The sequence below is a fragment of the Dendrobates tinctorius genome, unplaced genomic scaffold (assembly GCF_039654945.1).
Source record: "Dendrobates tinctorius isolate UK_male_01 unplaced genomic scaffold, ASM3965494v1 ptg000158l, whole genome shotgun sequence".
In the NCBI taxonomy this organism is placed as follows: Eukaryota; Metazoa; Chordata; class Amphibia; order Anura; family Dendrobatidae; genus Dendrobates; species Dendrobates tinctorius.
In genome coordinates, this window is record NW_027361825.1 from 25,837,779 (window position 1) to 25,855,286 (window position 17,508).

Here is a 17,508-nt window from a genome sequence, read left to right on the forward strand (position 1 = left end):
TTTCACAGTCTTTTACTAGGCATTGCTCCTACTAGCCAGTTTCCTACTCCACACTGATGAGGGGCAATACCCCGAAACAGCTGTCTGTGGATGGATACCATGTTTTTGGCATAGGTGGTTTCCTTCATTGGAGATTGCCCTTCCCGTGGTTGTTCCTTCCCGGTGAAAGACCTGGCTAGTCATTGCTTGCGTTGAGAAACATGTGATGGTGTCTCTGCGGCTGATTGATTTACATGTTTTTGCATATTTCCCATAAGGGATGGGGGCATTGCTCTAGAATCACTGCGTTGAGAAACATGTGATGGTGTCTCCGCAGTGTTGGATGTTGATTTCCATGAGGTCACTCATCCTCATTTTCTCAGTCTTTTACTAGGCATTGCTCCTACTAGCCAGTTTCCTACTCCACACTGATGAGGGACAATACCCCGAAACAGCTGTCTGTGGATGGATACCATGTTTTTGGCATAGGTGGTTTCCTTCATTGGAGACTGCCCTTCCCGTGGTTGTTCCTTCCCGGTGAAAGACCTGGCTAGTCATTGCTTGCGTTGAGAAACATGTGATGGTGTCTCCGCGGCTGATTGATTTACATGTTTTTGCATATTTCCCATAAGGGATGGGGGCATTGCTCTAGAATCACTGCGTTGAGAAACATGTGATGGTGTCTCCGCAGTGTTGGATGTTGATCTCCATGAGGTCACTCATCCTCATTTTCTCAGTCTTTTACTAGGCATTGCTCCTACTAGCCAGTTTCCTACTCCACACTGATGAGGGGCAATACCCCGAAACAGCTGTCTGTGGATGGATACCATGTTTTTGGCATAGGTGGTTTCCTTCATTGGAGACTGCCCTTCCCGTGGTTGTTCCTTCCCGGTGAAAGACCTGGCTAGTCATTGCTTGCGTTGAGAAACATGTGATGGTGTCTCCGCGGCTGATTGATTTACATGTTTTTGCATATTTCCCATAAGGGATGGGGGCATTGCTCTAGAATCACTGCGTTGAGAAACATGTGATGGTGTCTCCGCAGTGTTGGATGTTCATCTCCATGAGGTCACTCATCCTCATTTTCACAGTCTTTTACTAGGCATTGCTCCTACTAGCCAGTTTCCTACTCCACACTGATGAGGGGCAATACCCCGAAACAGCTGTCTGTGGATGGATACCATGTTTTTGGCATAGGTGGTTTCCTTCATCCTTCCATCCTCATTTTCACTGGCTGGCAATGGCAGACGTGCAGCAGTTGCAGCGCTATATTCGGCAGCTGGAGAGCAGGTTGGCGGCTACTGAGAGCGCCAACTCAGCAGCGAATACCGCGCTAGCTGCTGCCCAGACAGTCGCCGAGGCTGTCTCACGTGCGCCCGCTCTTTTGCCCATGCCGACACTTTCTCGCCTCCCGCTTCCCGACAAATTTTCTGGTGACAGCGCCACCTGTAGGGGATTCGTCAGTCAGTGCTCAATTCAGCTCGAGTTACTGGCTGCACGGTTCCCTACAGAGCGGGCTAAGGTGGGGTTTATTGTGTCACTTTTGTCTGGCAGAGCATTACAGTGGGCCACGCCATTGTGGGAATGTGATGATCCCGTGGTTCAGGGTGCTGCGCAGTTTCTCGCGGCCCTGAAGCAGGTCTTTTTGGGACCACGGATCACTCACGACACCTCTTTACAATTACTCTCTCTAACACAGGGGTCACTCTCGGTCAGCCATTATGCCGTCCGGTTTCGGACATTGGCTTCCGAGTTAGAGTGGCCGGACAAAGTCTTAGTCCCGGTGTTTTGGAGAGGGTTGGCTGAGCACGTTAAAGACGCTCTAGCTACCAGAGAGGTTCCCACAAGTCTGGAAGATTTGATTGCCGTTTCCACCCGCATTGACCTCCGGTTTACGGAGCGCGGGTTGGAACGGGTACAATCCAGACGTAGGGTGAGCTTGGCTCCCACATTCACCGAACCACTAATATACCCCGCACAGGAGCTTTCACCCTCTGAACCTATGGAGGTGTCTCGCACCGGCTCAAAGCCACGACCGATGCGAAGCTCTGCACGTTGCTATCACTGCCGACAGTTTGGTCACCCGGCTAGCACGTGTCCTCTGCGGGTGAAAAAGCGTCCACGCCCAGTGGTCATAGGTAGTGGGCAGTCCAATATCAAACTCTTCTCACCCAAACCGGTGTTCCGGGGCCTTTTAGACAGTGAGTCCTCCACCTGGGAGGCAGAGGTTACCGTGGACTCTGGGGCCGAGGGAAATTTTATGTCTTCTACCTTCGCCCAGAAACACGCTGTTCCCCTGGTACTATTACCTCAGCCTCTGACCATCAGGGTGGTTAACGGAGCACCGTTACCCTCTCAGGTGACCCATCAGACAGCTCCACTAGGGCTCACTATCTCACCATCTCATCATGAGACTCTGTCCCTGCTAATCCTGCCAGACGGCATCGATCAGGTGCTGCTCGGGGTTCCCTGGCTTCGGTGCCACTCTCCTCATATCGAGTGGGCGACAGGGAAGATACTGGCCTGGAGCAAGGACTGCGAGGGGAGATGTCTGAGGGGCAGTCTTCAGGTGGCTTCCACTGAAGTGCCTGTGGATCTCTCCGCACTACCTAAACCTTACCACCAATACACGGACATCTTCTCCAAATAATCTGCAGAGACGCTCCCGCTGCACCATCCCTACGACTGCCCGATAGACCTCATGCCAGGCACAGAGCCTCCTAGAGGCTGTGTGTATCCACTATCTCTCCCCGAGACAGAAGCTATGTCACAATACATCCAGGAGAACCTGGCTAGAGGCTTTATCAGAAAGTCGGTGTCACCGGCTGGTGCAGGGTTCTTCTTCGTTCAGAAGAAGAGCGGAGAGGTACGCCCCTGCATAGACTACAGAGGTCTCAATGCGATCACGGTTAAAAACAAATACCCTCTACCGTTGATCTCTGAGTTGTTTGACAGGTTGCGAGGGGCCCGGATCTTTACTAAGTTGGATCTGCGAGGGGCATACCACCTGATCCGCATTCGCGAAGGAGACGAATGGAAGACAGCTTTTAATACAAGGGATGGCCATTACGAATATCTGGTTATGCCTTTTGGTCTTTGTAATGCGCCAGCTGTCTTCCAGGATTTTGTCAACGACGTCTTCCGCAACATGCTTTCTACCTCGGTGGTGGTATATCTGGATGATATACGGTACTCATCTTTTCGCCAGATTTGACTACCCACCGGAGGGACGTCTGCAGGGTCTTCAACCGTCTGAGGGCGAATTCCCTCTTTGCCAAGCTGGAGAATGCCAGTTTGAGCAGGAGTCCTTGCCGTTCCTGGGCTATATCATCTCGGCCCAGGGGCTGGCCATGGATCCTGCCAAACTGCAAGCGGTAATGGACTGGCAAGAACCTCATTCACTTAAAGCGGTGCAGCGCTTTCTGGGGTTCGTGAACTATTACCGCCAGTTTATACCACACTTTTCCACCCTGGTAGCTCCTTTGGTTGCTCTCACCAAAAAAGGAGCTAACCCCAACGCTTGGTCTGAACAGGTCTCCAAGGCCTTCTCGGCTATCAAGTCTCATTTTGCTGGCGCTCCCATACTACATCGTCCCGATGTGAACAAGCCATTTATACTAGAGGTAGATGCCTCTTCTGTCGGTGCAGGAGCAGTTCTTTTCCAAAAGGATGCTCAAGGTCGGAAGCATCCCTGCTTCTTCTTCTCAAAGACCTTCTCACCGGCAGAGAAGAATTACTCCATCGGTGACAGGGAGCTGCTAGCCATGAAGTTGGCCTTTTCAGAATGGAGACATCTCCTGGAGGGGGGTCAGTTTCCCTTCCAGGTATATACGGACCATAAAAATCTGGTCTATTTACAGACTGCCCAGCGCCTGAACTCCCGTCAGGCTAGGTGGTCGCTCTTCTTTTCCCGCTTCCGCTTCACCCTGCACTACCTTTCTGGAGAGAAGAACTTCCGTGCGGATGCTCTCTCACGCTCGGTGGTCTCGGTGGAAGAAGGAGAGGCTGAGCCTCGGTTAATTCTCCCGTCGGAGAGTTTTACGACCGTGGCTCCAGTCGCTCTCGAGTCAGTACCACCAGGCAAGACCTTGGTGCCTCCTCAGCTACGGCCGGAGGTCCTCGCCTGGGCACATGCCTCCAGGGTGGGTGGCCATTTTGGCAATAAATGGACCACCGAACTCCTGGCAAGGTCATATTGGTGGCCACATATGGCTCGAGATGTCAAGGAATACGTGCGAGCATGCGTCTCGTGTGCTCGAAACAGACCCTCTAGACAGAGGCCAGCGGGGCTGTTGTATCCCCTGCCAGTGGCGGATAGACCATGGGAGATAGTTGGCATGGACTTCATAGTTGGCCTGCCCAAGTCTGGTGGCAGTACGGTCATCTGGGTGGTCACCGACCATTTTTCCAAAATGGTGCACCTGGTGCCACTCGCACGCCTGCCTTCCGCTCGAGGTCTGGCCACTTTGTTTATTAAGCACGTATTCCGTTTGCATGGCATGCCGGACAAAATCGTGAGTGAGCGAGGTCCCCAGTTTGCGTCTCGGTTCTGGAGGGAGCTCTGCAGCCTACTCAGCATCGAGCTAAATCTGTCCTTCGCCTACCATCCCGAGACGAATGGCTTGGTCGAGAGAGCCAATCAGACCTTGGTCACCTATTTACGGCATTTTGTATCTGCCAGGCAGGATGACTGGGCATCCTTGCTACCTTGGGCTGAATTTGCCCTAAACAATGCGGTGGCTGATTCCACTGGACAGACGCCCTTCCTCTTAAACTACGGCCAACATCCACGCGTCCCTGTCCCGATGCCAGTGTCCTCCACCGACTCCAGGGTGGCAGACTGGGCAGTGGAGGCCCGGGACATTTGGGATCGCACTCAGGATGCTATCAGGGCATCTAAAGAAAGGATGAGGACGTCTGCTGACACGCATCGGCGGCCCGCTCCATGCTTCTCCCCTGGCGACATGGTATGGCTCTCCACCCGAAACATTAAACTGTGGGTTGAGTCTCCCAAGTTCGCACCGCGATACATTGGACCATTCAAGGTCCTCGAGCAACTTAGCTCAGTGGTCTACCGCCTGGCTCTTCCTCCACATTTGGCCATTTCGGACGTGTTCCATGTGTCCCTCCTCAAACCAGTTCACATGGTCCGGTTTTCTGAGTCATCTGGCGGGTCATCAGACTTATCGTCTGATGAGTTTGAGGTTAACGCCATCGTGGGGCGCAGGTTTGTCCGTGGTAAAAATTTTTATTTGGTGGACTGGAAGGGTCATGGGCCCGAGGCTCGGACCTGGGAGCTGGTGGAAAACATTCATGCACCGCTCCTGATCGCAGCCTTTGAGCACAGTGAGGCTCAGAGGGGGGGGGCCCTGGGAGGGGGGGTAATGTTAGGCGTCGGATTCCTGGCACTGCACAGCGCGAATCCAGAGCCAGACATCCTGCGGTCTCCCATTCTTCCCCGACCGCTCGGACTCCTGCTCAGCAATCTCGGTGAGCCAGGCATTTTCCTCAGACTCGTTCTGTGAGCCTGGATGTTGCTGCCACCTCTGGTGCAGCAATGGTAGCGCAACCTGCTTCGCAGGGAACTGCTCCAGAGGCTAAGTCCTCGTGCCATGCTACTGGGCATGCCCGCAACTTGTCCTCTCAGTGGAGAGCAGGGGTCACATGTGCAGGTCCTATGTCGGATCTGATTGGTCCTTCCTAAAGTACTGTTAGTGTAGCATATTATGCTGTGTGTGAATGGTGATGGATGCATGGACTGGTGACTGACTTATTATGAAACCCCTTCCCTTGGATATTACGATTGGTGACTGTGTGTCGGGTTAGTCAGCTCCAGGCAAGCTACACGCCAAGTGCGATCCACGCCTACACTAGCGTCCGTCGGTGCCCGGTTCTCGGTGCCGACGCTTGCAGCTTTAGTTGCCGCTGCGCTGCATTACCAGCAGCTATTGGTGTTCGCGGCTGCGATGCCACACGCCGGCTCCTGTGACATTAACAGGGCCAGCGCCTTTGCATATATTTCTCCCAAGCGACTCTGTGTCTGAACAGAGCCGCTCCTAGCGTTCGGGTGACGTTAACCCGTGCGCACTACGGCACCTTCTGGTGCATCTGCTATTGTCCAGCAGCGGTCTAGTCACCTACCGCACTGTGGACCCCGGGCGGCGAACGCACCTCCTATTATTTATATTTGGTGCGTTCCGCTGTCCCTAACAGTTTCTGGGTGTAGAATCCTATAACCTTTTTGGGTTTCACTGTAGCCTACCAGGATCCCTTCCTTAGCGTGAGATTCCCACTTAGTTCACCTTTCTTTGGGAATATGTACAAGTGCTTTACTTCCGAATATTCTTATATGATGTAGTTTTGGCTTTCTGCTGTGCCATTGCTCAAATGGAGTTTTCTCTGTAGCTTTACCTGGTAGTCTGTTCTGAAGATAGCAAGCTGTCATGATTGCTTCACCCCAATATGCTGTGGGCAGATTTGCATCAAACAACATACTTCTTCCACTTTCACAGAGTGTTCGGTTCCTTCTTTCCGTGACACCATTTTGCTCAGGATTGTACGGTACAGTGGTCTGAAATAGGATTCCATTTTTCTTTAAAATGCTCTGTGTCTCATTACTTGTGTATTCAGTCCCATTATCTGCACGTAGAATCTTTGGCATTCTCCCAAATGTATTATTTACTTCAGCTAGATATACTTCAAGTTTCTCTGGAACTTCTTTCTTGCTGTGAAGCAGATGGACAACTGTATATCTTGAATGATCATCAACAAATGTGAGAAAATATCTCTTCTTCCCAGGAGTCTGAGTGCTCATTGGACCACAGACATCTGTATGTATTAAATCTAGTGTCTGTTCTGTTCTTGTTGTACTTCTCTTAGGAAAAGCTTTTCTAGACATTTTCCCTTTGATGCAGCTAGTACATTTCATTATCTGGTTACATAGATCAATTGTAATGTCCTCAGCTAGTTGCTTTTGAACTAACTTCCTTATTGCTTCTGGGTCTCTGTGTGCTAGGTGCCTATGCCATACATGAATGCAGTTATTGTGCCTTTCTTCCTGAGCAGTATACACACACTCTTTGCATTTAAGCTGGTAAAGTTCATTTGTGATTTTTCCTTCTGCTAGTGTGTGGCCCTCTTTTGAGATGATGCTGTTATCATGCTTAAATGTAACTTCATTTCCCTGTTTTGTGAGTTTCTTCACAGATAGTAGATTACTCTCAAGACTAGGCACATAGAGCACATCTTTTACTGGGATCTTCTTGCTTTGTGTTGGTGAGATTTGACAATCAATATAACCATCTCCTATACCTTGTGAAGTCATGTACTGACCATTAGCCATAATCACTTTCACTGACTTACTTTGGTTAAGCTTAGAAAATAAGTCTCTGTTATTAGTCATGTGACTAGTTGCTCCAGAGTCTATACACCATGCATGCTCTGATGTACTTACACTGACAGTAAATGCAGTTTCAGTATTCACAGAATCATTTTCTGCAGACACAGCACTGCTTTGCTTTTTCAGCTGATTCATTCTAGCTTTCCAGATTCTACAGTCGGCTTTCAAATGTCCTGATTTCTTGCAAACAAAACATTCACGTGTTTCTTTTAGGTGCTTTCTATTATCATTTAGATTTTGTGTCTGTAAAGCAGACTCTGCATTGCATGTCCTGCTGCTTACACCTTCCGCTTTCTGCTTATATGCATCTATGAGCTTCCCTCTGACATACTCCAATTTAAGCTCATCATCTGGGCGCGCATCTGGTGCGGTTACAAGTGTGTCATAGCTTTCTGGAAGACCACTAAGCAGTAATGCGGTTACATGAAAGTCCTTCAAATCTTCCCCAATGCCTCTCAGGCGTTCTACAATCTCTAGAATGCTAGTTATGTAGTCCTGCATATCCTGGCCATTCTGTAGTTTAGACTGGTACAATTTTCTCATGAGATAAAGTTTATTGCTTAAATTTATCCTCTCATGCAGCTTTTGCAGCTGCTCCCACATTTCTCTTGCAGTTTCACTTTTAAACACATGCACAATCTGATCATCATCTATACTGAGTGATATGGTACTTTGTGCTTTCTGATCCATCTCTATCCACTCCTGTGATACTGGGTCAGGTTTAGGCTCCTGTCTGTATTATTATTATTATTATTATTATTATTATTTATTGTTATAGCGCCATTTATTCCATGGCGCTTTACATGTAAGGAGGGGTATACATAGTAAAAACAAGTACAATAATGTTAAACAATACAAGTCATAACTGGTACAGGAGGAGAGAGGACCCTGCCCGCGAAGGCTCACAATCTACAAGGAATGGGTGAGAATACAGTAGGCGAGGGTAGAGCTGGTTGTGCAGCGGTTTGGTCGGTCGGTGGTTACTGCAGGTTATAGGCTTGTCGGAAGAGGTGGGTCTTCAGGCTCTTTTTGAAGGTTTCCACGGTATTGTATTTCCACGTAACTTCTCTTATCAGCAGCATTTTCACTTTGAATTTCCAGGATTGATAATTCTGGTTAGTGAGACTTGGTACTGTAAACTTCATGGAGTTGCTGTTGCTGGTGGCCATCTTTGCTGTCTTCCTTTCTTTTCTTTTCTCTGTGCTCTGGGGATCTGGGACTCTAGGACCCATAACCTGTTAGCAGTGGATTAATCAGCGTAACATCCAGAGTCATCAACACAGAACGTAGATTTATTCATATCCAGGTTGAACAGCTTACAGCATGAAATGTGATCAGTCTGGTATGTGCTGTGGCTTGCAGCATGGGAGCATTACAACAACAAGAGAGGAAGAGAAGGAGGGGGCATCCTGTCTGAGTTTCCCTCCTCTTTTTTTTTTAACACAGAACTTTGTTAACAATCTCACAATATGCACAATACATCAAACAGTACAGTAGTAGTTGTTGCAATACATACAGATCAATATGCATTATTCCAATAATTACACATATAGCATAGGTAGGAAGCAGTGCAGTATATGTAGAACAGGTAGAAATTAGTACAGTACAAGTAGTATAGTAAGAGAACAGTACAATACATGTAATAAAAAGTACAATAACTGTAGTGCAGGAAGACATTAGTACAGTACATATTGTTAGGCATCGGGAATCCCGAGCCTTGCCATCAACAGTCTCCCATTCCCCTCCAGCCACAGTGGAGCCTGCTCAGCAGACTCCACGATCCCGGTGTTCTGCCCACACCAGCACTGTGGGTTCAGTTGCTGCTGTTACCTCTGGTCCAGTTATGGCAATGCAGCCTGGCCAGCAGCAAAAGACTCCAGAGTCTAAGTCCTTCCTTCGGTCCACTGAGCAAGCTCATGAGACGATCTCCCATTGGAGATCGAGAGTCACATGCTCAGGTCTTTCTCCAGTTCTGATTGGTCCATCTGGAGGATTAGGAAGGTCCCGGAAGGGCACGGCTATAAAAGGTTCGCATGGCCGCCCCGCCATGCGCTATGATAGACTCTGAGGCTATAGTACTTAGTGTATGCATGAAGATGGATGAATGAGCCTGGTGACTGACGCATTATATTTCCCCCTCCTTGGATATTACGCATGAGTTAGGGTTAGGAATTACAGTCAGCTCAATAGCTCGGACACTGCAAAGCGCCGCAGTGTTATCCTCATCTACCTTCAGCGCCTAGGGCGTCGGCCAGTACTGGCCTCCTCGACACTGCTACCGCAGCATCTGCCACAGTAACGCCGTACGCCATGTGTGCACTTTACAGCACCGTTGTTAGGCTGGTTAGTGGCGTCCGTCAGGGCAGACATTGCACCCATCATAAGCAGTGGTTCATACTACTGTGACCTGTGACGTAAACAGGTTGCGGTTGTTCACCGGCTGGCACGTGCTACGTGAAGCAACAGTGTTCGTGCCTGCTAGCATCGGGTCAGGGGTTACCTACTGGTGTCCTGCTTTTCTCCTATACGCCTTCCCCTCATTGTTTAGCAGCAGTTGGTCACCTCTGCACGGTGGACCCGGGATGCGAACGGACCCCTTATATTATTTCATCTTTATTTATTTGGTGCGTTCCGCCAGCCCGTAACACATATGGTACAGGTAAAAAGCAATACAGTACATTTAGTACAGGTATAGAATAAAAGTCTAGGCAAATATCAGTACAGAATATATAGAGCTATTCTAGTAAGCACTACTACGCATACAGCACAGGTAGGAAATAGGAAGCAGTGCAATATATGTAGAACAGGTAGAAATTAGTACAATAACTGTAGTGCAGGAAGACATTAGTACAGTACATATGGTAAAGGTAGAGAGTAGTACAGTACATGAAGTAAAGGTAAAGAGCACTATCCTACATGTAGTACACATCGGAAGGAGTGCAGTATAGGTAGAGATTAGTACATGCAGTACATGTACCATACCTCCCAACTTTTGAAGAAGGGAAAGAAGAACAAAAGCCACTCCCCGACCACACCCATTTCACAACTAGTCACAGCCATGTCCACGCCAAACCGTACTCATTTAGCACTGCTGATCACACTGACTGGTACTGAGGGCACAGTGGCTGGCATTATGGGCACAGTGGCTGGTACTGTGGGCACACTGACTGGTACTAAGGAAAAGAAAGAAAGAAAACATATGGCTACACTCCGTACACACACGGCTCCACTCCGCATACCCCATACACATGCGGCTCCACTCCGTACACCAAGTACAAACACGACTCCACTCCGTACACCTCATACACGCATGGCTCCACTCCGTACACCTGCGGCTCCACTCCGTACACCTCGTACACGCGCAGCTCCGCACTGTACACCACATACATGCGCGGCTCCGCTCTGTACACCTCGTACACGTGCGGCACCGCTCTGTACACCTCGTACACGCGCGGCACTGCTCCGTATGCCCCGTACATGCGCGGCTCCGCCCCGTACACACGTGGCTCCGCTCTGTACACCTCATACACATGTGGCTCCCTACACCTTGTACACGCGCGGCTCCGCTACGTACATCTCATACAAATGCTGCTCCGCTCCGTACACCTCATACACACGTGGCTCTGTACACCTCGTACACGCGCGGCTCCGCTCCATACACCTCGTACACGCGTGGCTCCGCTCCGTACACCTCGTACACGCACGGCTCCGCTCCGTACACCTCATACACGCGCAGCTCCGCACACCTCGTACACTCGCAGCTCTACTCCGTACACCTCGTACACGCGCGGCTCCGTATGCCTTGTACATGCGCGGCTCCGCTCCGTACGCCCCATACACATGTGGTTTCGCTCTGTACACTTCATACACATGTGGCTCCGCTCCGTACACACGCGGCTCCGCTTCGTATACCTCGTACACACACGGCTCTGCTCTGAACACCTCATACACACGTGGCTCCGTACACCTTGTACACGCGCGGCTCCGCTCTGTACACCTTGCACACAGCGGCTCCGCTTCATACACCTTGTACACACGTGGCTCCGCTCCGCACACCTCGTACACGTGGCTCTGCTCCATACACCTTGTACACACACGGCTCCGCTCCGTCCACCTCCTACATGCGTGGCTCCGCTCCGAACACCTCGAACACACACAGCTCTGCTACATCCACACTGTAAACCCCTCCTGACCCCACATAGAAACTTACCCCATCCAGCACCATGACAACCAGCGCAGCAGAGTCCTGCAGACAGGAGGCCCCTGATCATGTGACCCCTGACTCCTCCCCTCCTGTGACCTCATCACAGGTCCTGTGCGCACAGCCACAGAACATCATTGCAGCGGTGGGTCTCTGGGAGGGCGAGGATGGTGTCGGTGCATGGGGGGGTGTGGCGGCTCAGTGCAGTGCGGGAAAAATAGCATCCCGGGCGGGACGCGGGTAGGGGGTGTCAAAAACAGGAATGTCCAGCGAGAATCGGGGTGGTTGGGAGCTATGCATGTACAGTACATGAAGTGCAGATAGGAGAACAATACATGCGGTATAGATAGAAAGCATTACAGTACATTTAGTATGAGGAAGGAGAGATTAGGTCAGTACATGTAGCTCAGGTGTAGAGCACCAAAGCAGTATAGCACATGTAGTACAGAACAGTCAAGCACATGTAATACAGGTAGCGTTATTCACAGACCATGTAGTACAAATAGAGATTAGTACAGTACATGTAGTACTGGTAGAAAACAATACAATATATGTAACACTGGTGGAGGGAAGTAAAGCATTTATGTATCTATAGAGAGTAAATCAGTAAATGCTTCACATGTGGAAAGCAGAAATTGTATGTGTACTGTAGTACAGGAAAAAGCTGCAAAAGCACATGTAGAGAACAGTACAGGACAAGACGTGCAGGTTTAGTACATATGGTACTGGGTAGATATTAGTGACTTACAGGTACTTTAGTTCTAGTAAAGTCCAGGACATATTTTTCTATACTGTACTACAGAAAAAAACATTGCTCCCTTAAACCTTTATCTAGATACCCTGACAAAAGGAAGAAAGCCATATTGGCACCCTCAGCTCCAGTCCTCACCCTCAGCTCCAGTCCTCACCCTAGGCTAGAGTCCTCACCCTCAGCTCCAGTCCTCACCCTCGGCTAAAGTCCTCACCCTAGGCTAGAGTCCTCACCCTCAGCTACAGACCTCACCCTCAGCTCCAGTCCTCACCCTCGGCCTGACAGAAATCTTTCTATCTCCCAACATGAAGGTAGACTTGGGAGGTCAGTTTTGGGGCCTTAAATAAAGTAAATCCTAAAACCATTTGGAGTTTTAATTATTTCTTATGTAGACAGAATTCTGGCTGCAAAATCAACAAACAAATATCTGGATTTTTTTTGGATGAAATCAAAACATTTCCTCCTATGTTCAGTATCAACAGACACTATTGTCTCAAAACAGATGTGATGGGCACTGTTATTATTATTAAGGGTTATTGCTATTTATTTACCTTAGTGATCTGCTCTTCAACGGTGATAGTCAAGTTCCGGTTGGATATCTCCAACATCTCAAAATGATCTGCAGGGAAGGTAGAGTCTGGGATGAGAACAGAGCAGCGACAGACCCCAGCCTCATCTTGCGACCCCGTGGTGTTCTGGATCTGTTGAAGCAGGAGGAGATGACTTTAAGAAGAAACATCTATTTCAGGTACCATAGCAATTAGATTATGCTATATAATAAAGATAAAAAAACAACTAAGAAACTGTAAACATCAAAGACTATCACAAGGACAAGAAATACTTAATAGGAGGAGACAAGTTGTGGTTGCATGATGCATCCATGACCCATGAGCTGAAGAATAAGATGTCACTAAAAGCCCTAAGGAGACCTGATATTTTGAATATTTTGAAAGCCATGGGATCTTCCATCGTGGCCAAGCCAAAGTTAATACCGTCCAAGAGATGCTTCAAAAACATCTTACCCAGCCAATAAAAACTTCTAGCGTGTACTGATGAGGTGCAAAAAGTGTGAAACAGTCTTGTCTATGGATAGGTGTCTCTGGTTTGGCTAATATTCATAATTATATCTCTAGCCTCAGTATAGTGAGATTTGTTTTTTTTTTTTTATAAAAATTGTTTTGAAGGCAAGAACAAGGATTTCTGGAAGCCTAATTCAAATGGATGAGGCAATATGTTTCCCCCCAAAAATGTGCCATTTCTGAATTCACAGTAGGATTTGTACACTGGTTTAGGCCGGGGTCACACTTGCGTTGAATACGGATGAGTGCTATGCGATAAAACATCGCATAGCCCTCGGACCATTGTTAATGTATGGGGCAGCTCGCATCACCGTTTTTTTCTCACCCGTATTCTATGTGCGAGAGACAGTCTATGGGTGCTAGTGACACAGAGCATATTACTCGGATATCATTCAAGGGCTGTGCAATATTCGCTGACCCCGGCAATGGAGGAGATGGAGAAATTAGTTTCTCTGCCTCCTCCGCAGCTGTGCTCTGATTCTCTCTGTGCGAGAGGCTCGGAGCCCAGACGCATGATACTCGGCTCCGGCTCACAGCAGAGCAGGAGCCGAGGGTCATTAACTCTCGCATCGGATGCCATACGCTAGTGTGACCTCGGCCTTACAGGGTAACTACCCATGGGTGGTGCTACAGAGAGAGTTTCTTTTCCTACTGGAGGAGAGCAAATTTGCATACTTTTCAAAGGTTGATTTGCTTTTAAAACTCCTTACACTACACATAGCTAAACATATATTGATAACTATATAGATGCTATAAGTATGTGAACCCCTGGGAACAATGAAACATGTTCAGATGCAGCAGAATTTTAATAGCTTAGGGATAGAGGGACACTATTTTAATGAGAAGAGCCTATTTATTATTTTCGTATCCACCCATGGTCAATACAAAACCAAAAAAATTATCCTTGAATTTTTTTTTTTTAAGGATTTTATTTATTAGATGAAAGAGGGGAGATAGATTTGACACATGATATATAGAAAGCAATAGAGATGGAAATTTCCAATAGAACTTACATTGGCGGCCTGAGTCTGGTAGATGCCAAGGAACAAAAGTAAGAAAGTGAACATGGTGACCTCGTTGTCTTCTAATACCGCCAGCTGGTGTTATCCCACTATATATACAGTATACACCCAGATGTGTATATTCCCTCCCACTCGCTGTCTCCTCTTTCCTTACGTGTAAGAAAATGACTAATACTGTAATTGTTTGGATGATAAACCGTGGGAAAGAGACATTCCATATTCCATGAGAGATGAATATCTGCTCCCTGACAAGTCCAAACACATTTCAGTTATTATGACTTGTATCAGTAAAGGAGTTTTCAAGAAAAGTTGCATAAAAATTTTAGGTTTCATTCTTAAGACCCCAAGGACATTTCCTTAAAAAGATATTTTTTTGGATGGGCAGAGGGACGTGATATTTTTCTTTTAATTCAGTTGTTTTTCATTTTACAACTTTTGAATGTTTAAAATGTTTTTCCTAGAAATTTTATTTTTGCATCACCAAATTCAGAGAGACATGATTTATTAATTTCTCAATGAAATAGCGTCATGAGCTTGTCTATTTGGGAGAAAAGTTACATTTTTTAGTAGTGCTGCTTAATGCTTTTAGAACTTTTAAAGGGATTGGAAAACTGCATTATGCCACTATTCTTGGTGATTTTTTTTTATGGCGCCCCAAATATATGTATGCAGTCATCATGACCAAAAGTGTTGGCACCCTTGAAATTGTTCCAGAAAATGAAGAATTTCTCCTATTAAATTATTGCAGTTACACATTTTTTGTTATACATGTTTATTTACTCTGTTTGTATCGGAAAAACACACACAAAAGAGAAAATAGGCAAATCGGATATAATTTCACACAAAACCCCAAAAATGGACCAGACAAAATTGTTGGCACCCTCAACTTAAAATCTGGCTGGACATCCCTTGGAATAAATAACTGTAGTCAATCACATCTTATAACCATCAACAAGCTTCTTACACCTCTAAACTGCAGGTTTTGACCACTCTTCTTTTATAAACTGCTCCAAGTCTTTCATATTTGAAGGAGCCTTCTGCCAACAGCAATTTTAACATCTCTCCACAGGTATTCAATGGGATTTAAATCCCGACTCACTGTTGGCCACTTCAGAATTCTCTCTAACTCTGTGTTTCTGTCCATTTCTGGGTGCTTCTTGTGTCACGGTCACGTGTGTCTGGACGCAGTGAGTACCGCAAGGCGAACCCATATGACACACGTGACCCTGGATACACCGCCTCCAGTGGGGTGAATTTAAATAATAAGACATGCAGCTGGATACGCCGCCTCCAACAGGCGAATTTAGGTATCACACGTTATACATAAAGTAGTCTGGAAACCCCGCCTCCAATAAGGCGAGTTTAAATAATAAAGGGGAACCTGGGTAACATTAACAATGGTGGGCCCTGCAATAGGGAATAGGGAAGTGGAGACCTTCTGTACTCCCCTGAGCCAGTGTCCCTGCACTCCCAACGTTCCCTATGCCGGTTCCGCACCGGGTGACGCACAGGAACCTAAAAACCCTAGCTCGCCCTAAACCTAAACCCTCACTAGGGAATCGGTCGGTGTGGAAACTAATCCCATCACTGCACTAAACACACATGAGGGAAAATGACAATACAGGGGAAACACCACTTAGCTTTGCTCTGTTGTGTACGCTCCTAGCAACAGAGCCCACCACCTGTGTGCATCTTCTCCTCTACCCGGATCCATCACCATAACTGGATCCTTCACCATAGTGCAGCCTTGGAGCACAGTCCACCACCAGTTGCAGCTGTCCAGTAACAGAGTCCCAAAGATGAGTTCAGCTCCTGCCCAAAAAGTCAAGCATGCTTGAGTCCAGCTCTCAGCAACCAAGTCCCGCATGCTGAGTGCAACTCTCTCCATAGTCGTCACTCCACCAAGCCATGCAAGCACTTCCTGCCGACACCATAAACTGTGACTCCACCACGCCATGCCAGCCCTTCTTGCAGATCACCTAGCTGCCACTCGTTCCCTCTGGCTGGGCTGCGCAGGACTCATGTTCAGCTCTTTCCTCACCCAGGCTTCCTTCCCAAATGACGAACTCACAATATCACCAACCATCATCAAACCCCCGCTATTCACCAAGGGACACCACCCTCCAACCCTTTCACATGAGGTCTACCCTCCCAGGGTTGGTTAATGGCGAGGGTTGAGATTTGTCCCTACTCCCCCGCAGCGCACCTGCTGCACACACCTGGAGGAGAAGGGGACAGGAATATGGAGGAAATATACACGCACTGGTCGCCTTCCTCCACACGACCAGGAGGGGGCGGCCTCTTCGGTGGTATAGAAGATTTGGCGTCAAGTCCCGCGGACTATAACACCAGTCTGCACACTACAGGGATGTACCCCTTCACCTCGGGGAACCCCAGACAGCACCATGGGGATCACCAACTCCACCCACCTGTCTGGTTACGTCCGCCTGTATGAACAAGTCCCGCTCTCCAGCAACGACTATAGGGGGCTTTTACCAAAGCTGCAGGGACATGGAGGAAAAATACACCTGCTGGTCGCCTTCCTCCACACGACCAGGAGGGGCGGCTTCTTCGGTGGTATTGAAGATTTGGCGTGAACCCTGCAGACTATCACCAGTCTGCTCACTACAGGGACGTACCCCTTCACCTCGGGGAACCCCAGACAGCACCATGGGGATCACCAACTCCACCCACCTGTCTGGTTACGTCCACCTGTATGAACAAAGTCCCGCTCACCAGCAGCGACTCAAGGGGGCTTTTGCCAGACCCGCAATTTGCCAAAGCCACCTTTTTGATTTCCTGGTTGCCTGAGCAGAGGCCCCAGACCCTGATAACTGCTGCTGCAGCGGCTCTAACACACCTTGCCACTCCCGACTCACCTCAGTGAGGCCCGGCAGCAATTACTCAGTGGTCTCCACATGGCCAAGGCTCACCAGAAAAAAAAAAGTTTGGTTGGTGATAATGTCACGGTCACGTGTGTCTGGACGCAGCGAGTACTGCAAGGCGAACCCATATGACACACGTGACTGTTGTGAGCTCATTTTCGGGTTTGCCTCTGGCTTCTGGTGAGGGTTATG

The 17,508-nt window shown here is 48.3% G+C and overlaps 1 protein-coding gene across 1 annotated transcript in view; it reads right to left on the reverse strand.

Moving 5' to 3' along the window:
• The window catches only part of LOC141051991 (olfactomedin-4-like), a 37,616-nt gene extending 23,108 nt beyond the window's left edge, over nt 1-14,508 (reverse strand). The window contains exons 1-2 of the mRNA XM_073549152.1: nt 14,423-14,508; nt 12,882-13,031 (exon numbers count right to left, since the gene is read on the reverse strand). Of these exons, the coding sequence (XP_073405253.1) occupies nt 12,882-13,031; nt 14,423-14,476 (204 nt within the window). The 5' untranslated portion in view covers nt 14,477-14,508. The remainder of the gene's footprint in view (nt 1-12,881; nt 13,032-14,422) is intronic.
• Nucleotides 14,509-17,508: the final 3,000 nt, after the last annotated feature.